General features: G+C 34.7%; 1 protein-coding gene across 1 annotated transcript in view; it reads left to right on the top strand.

The window, feature by feature from the left end:
• Positions 1-3,198, top strand: part of LOC112102145 (nephrocystin-3) — a 45,723-nt gene that overhangs the window by 26,106 nt on the left and 16,419 nt on the right. The window contains exon 16 of the mRNA XM_026663869.2: positions 191-394. Within this exon, the coding sequence (XP_026519654.1) occupies positions 191-394 (204 nt within the window). The remainder of the gene's footprint in view (positions 1-190; positions 395-3,198) is intronic.

Below are 3,198 nucleotides of genomic sequence, written 5' to 3'. Positions count from 1 at the left end.
CTGAACTGCCGCCGCCGATCGCAGCTTTTTTTTTTTTTTTTTTTTGCTTGGGGCGGCAGAAATGTCCTGAAGCCAGTAGGAGTTGAGGGCACATAGCACTTCACAAGATGAAGATCTTTAATAGCTTAAATGCACTTTGTGGTTGTCAAATTTAACATATTAAAAAAGCTAATCTTGTCCATTCGCTCAGTGCTGGAAGTGCAGGAAATATTGATGAAATCCTTCAACAGTGTTTCCAGTGTCAAGATACAGTATCACTGTACAGACTTGTTCTGAGATCAGTTCAGGAGTCCATGCTGAACGATAAAGACAAACACCTTATGAGAGAGGTAAGCAAATACTGCAATGGAAACTTTTGGAAGAAACGTGTTCCCTTTCCTCCGGATGAGTTTCTGTGAATTAAATAAAAAGAAAGTATTTGAGGACTTTTCATTGATTCAAAGCTATAATTCATAGGTTCATAGAATATAATGCCAGAAGGATCATGGTGATCATCTAGTCTGACCTGCTGTGTAATACAGGCCAGAGGACTTCCCTGAATTATTTCCTCTTTAAACTGGAGCAGATCTTTTAGAAAAACATCCAATCTTGATTCAAATATTTCCAGAGATGGAGAATCCACCCCAACACTTGATAAGGTGTCCCAGTCGTTAATTACCCTCACTCTTAAAAATTTGCACCTTATTTTTTAATTTTGTCTAAATTGGATTTTGTTTTACATTTGTCTGCTGGATTGAAGAGCCTTCTGTTATCAAAGTTATGTTCTTCCTGTAGGTACTTATAAACTGTGATCAAGTCACCCCTTAACTTTCTCTTTGATAAACTAAATAGTTTGAATTCCTGGAGTCTTTCACTAGATGGCATGTTTTCAAATTCTTTGGTCATTTTTGTGGCTCTTCTCTCCAATTTATCAACATCCTTTTTGAATTGTGGACGTGAGAACTGGATACAGTAAAGATGATATCAACACTACTCTTACTTGATATTTCCCTATTTATACAACCAAGGATCACATTAGCCCTTTTAGATCTATCAATTAGCTAGTTTTTAATCCATTTCGTGTGTCCCATGTTGATTTTATTTTAGTTTAGTTTCTTAATCAAAATGTTGTGTGGTGCAAAGTCAAATGCCTTATAGACGTCTAAATTTATTACATCAACACTATTATCTTTGTCAACCAAACCTGTAATTTCATCAGAAAATGATATCAAGTTAGTTTGACAAGATCTATTCTTCATAAACCTATGTCAACTGCCATTAATTGTATTACTCTCCTTTAATTCTTTATTAACTGAGTCCAGCATCAGCAGTTCCATATTTTGTCCAGGATAGATATCAGGTGGATTGGCATATAATTACCCAGGTCATCCCATTTATCTCTTTTAAATATTGTCTCAATATTAGCTTTCTTCCAGTTCTCTGGAACTTTCCCAATATTTCCAGACTTATTGAAAAACAGCACCAATGATCCAGAGCACTCCTCGACCAACTCTTTTAAAACTCAGGTTTTCCGGACTGGCTGATTTAGATATGTCTGTCTTTAGTAACGACTGTCTAATGTTCTCCTGAGTTATTGGTGGAATGGAAAATATTTCATCATCATATGATATGACTACATCATCTGGCTTTTTTCCAAATACTAAAAAGAAATATTTATTTAAATGCTTCTGCTTGTTGTACATTATTATTGAGAATTCTACCATTTTCCTCTAGTAATGGACTGATACCATTGTTAGGATTTCCTTTGTTTCCAATATACTTGAAAAACTCCTCCTTATTATTGTTCTTAACTCCACTGATCATAAATTACTCCTGGCGTCCTTTTGCTTCTCTTATCAATTTTCTACAATTCCTAGCCTCTGATTTATATTCATTACCATCAGCTTCCCTTTTTTCCATTTGTTATGTATTGGTTTGATTTTTTTCTTTTTTTGGGACTTCCCTTCTAAGCTGGGTTGTTTTTTGACCAATTTAGCCTTTCATTCTGCATTGTGGTTTTTTGGGTAAAATGTTCTTAAACAGTTCTCTATTATCATTCACATCTTTCTGTGTAAATTCTTTCTCCCAGTTGACTTGACTCATCATTGTTTTCAGTTGTGTGAAATTGGCCCTTTTTAAAGTGCCAAATATATATAGCGTTAGTTTGGACTGTGTCCTGTTCTGCACTTAACATATATAATCAAGCGATGTTCACTTAAACTAAGCAACCACAAATATTTAGTTCTGTGATCAATTCCTCTCAGTCAAGAAAAGGTCTAATACAAAATTCCCCTGTGTTGGATGAAACACTTCTTGAGTTAGGAAATAATCATCTGTAACTTTTAGAAATTCTGAGGACATTTTAGAACTGGCAGCATGAGCGCTCCACCATATGTCACTCAAATTGAAGTCCCCATAATAACAGCTTTTTTTCCTCTATACTTTATAGATAGGTGCTTAAGGAGCCAGTCATCCTGTTCTCTAGTATGATTTGGTGGTCTATAGCAAACACTTAAGTACTGCTCCATCTTGTTGCCCTTCTGTTAAGATATTGATCCACAAACATTCAAGAGCCAGTATCTAATATTTGGGTTATTCTAAGAAGAAAAAAAGTTAATAGCCAAATCCATCTCATTGAAGTTACATGAGGGACAAATTTGTCTCAGAAAGTGAAAGCAGTAATACTTATAATTGTATTTGCAGGCAATTTTGGTGCATGAAGTTCTTATGAGATTAAGATATTTATATTGTACTGTTGTATATTGTATAGCGTCTCGAACAACTGCAATCTCTGAAGTTCCCTTATTGCTTCAACAAAACACCTTTTGAAGGATAAAATATGTATTTAATTTGCTGTAGTAAAATGGAAATTGACAAATTTGCGTAACAGTCTTAGTTATGTGGACCCCAAAGATGAATAATTTACCCTTTCTATAATGTTTCCAATCTAAATCGTCCCTATTTTTGAAATCAGTTACTGTATTAAAGGTAAGACTACATAAATATTTCTAGAATGCTTGGGTAACAATGTTCACTAGAGACATGGTTTTGTATATTTTTGGAAAGATTTCTGAAGTCACTGTCTTATAAGCCATGTTGGGCCCAATATTGCCTTTATTTACTCCAGTATATCATTCAGTCATTCCACTGAAGCCAATAAGATTGACTCCAGATTGACACCAGTGTAACCTAGCAGAATTTTGCCTGAATTGTACATCC

This window comes from Terrapene carolina, unplaced genomic scaffold (genome assembly GCF_002925995.2).
Source record: "Terrapene carolina triunguis isolate 2854851 unplaced genomic scaffold, T_m_triunguis-2.0 Scaffold34021, whole genome shotgun sequence".
Lineage (NCBI taxonomy): Eukaryota > Metazoa > Chordata > Testudines > Emydidae > Terrapene > Terrapene triunguis.
The sequence above is the reverse complement of the archived record's forward strand: the minus strand, read 5'-3'. Positions and strand labels throughout refer to the sequence as shown.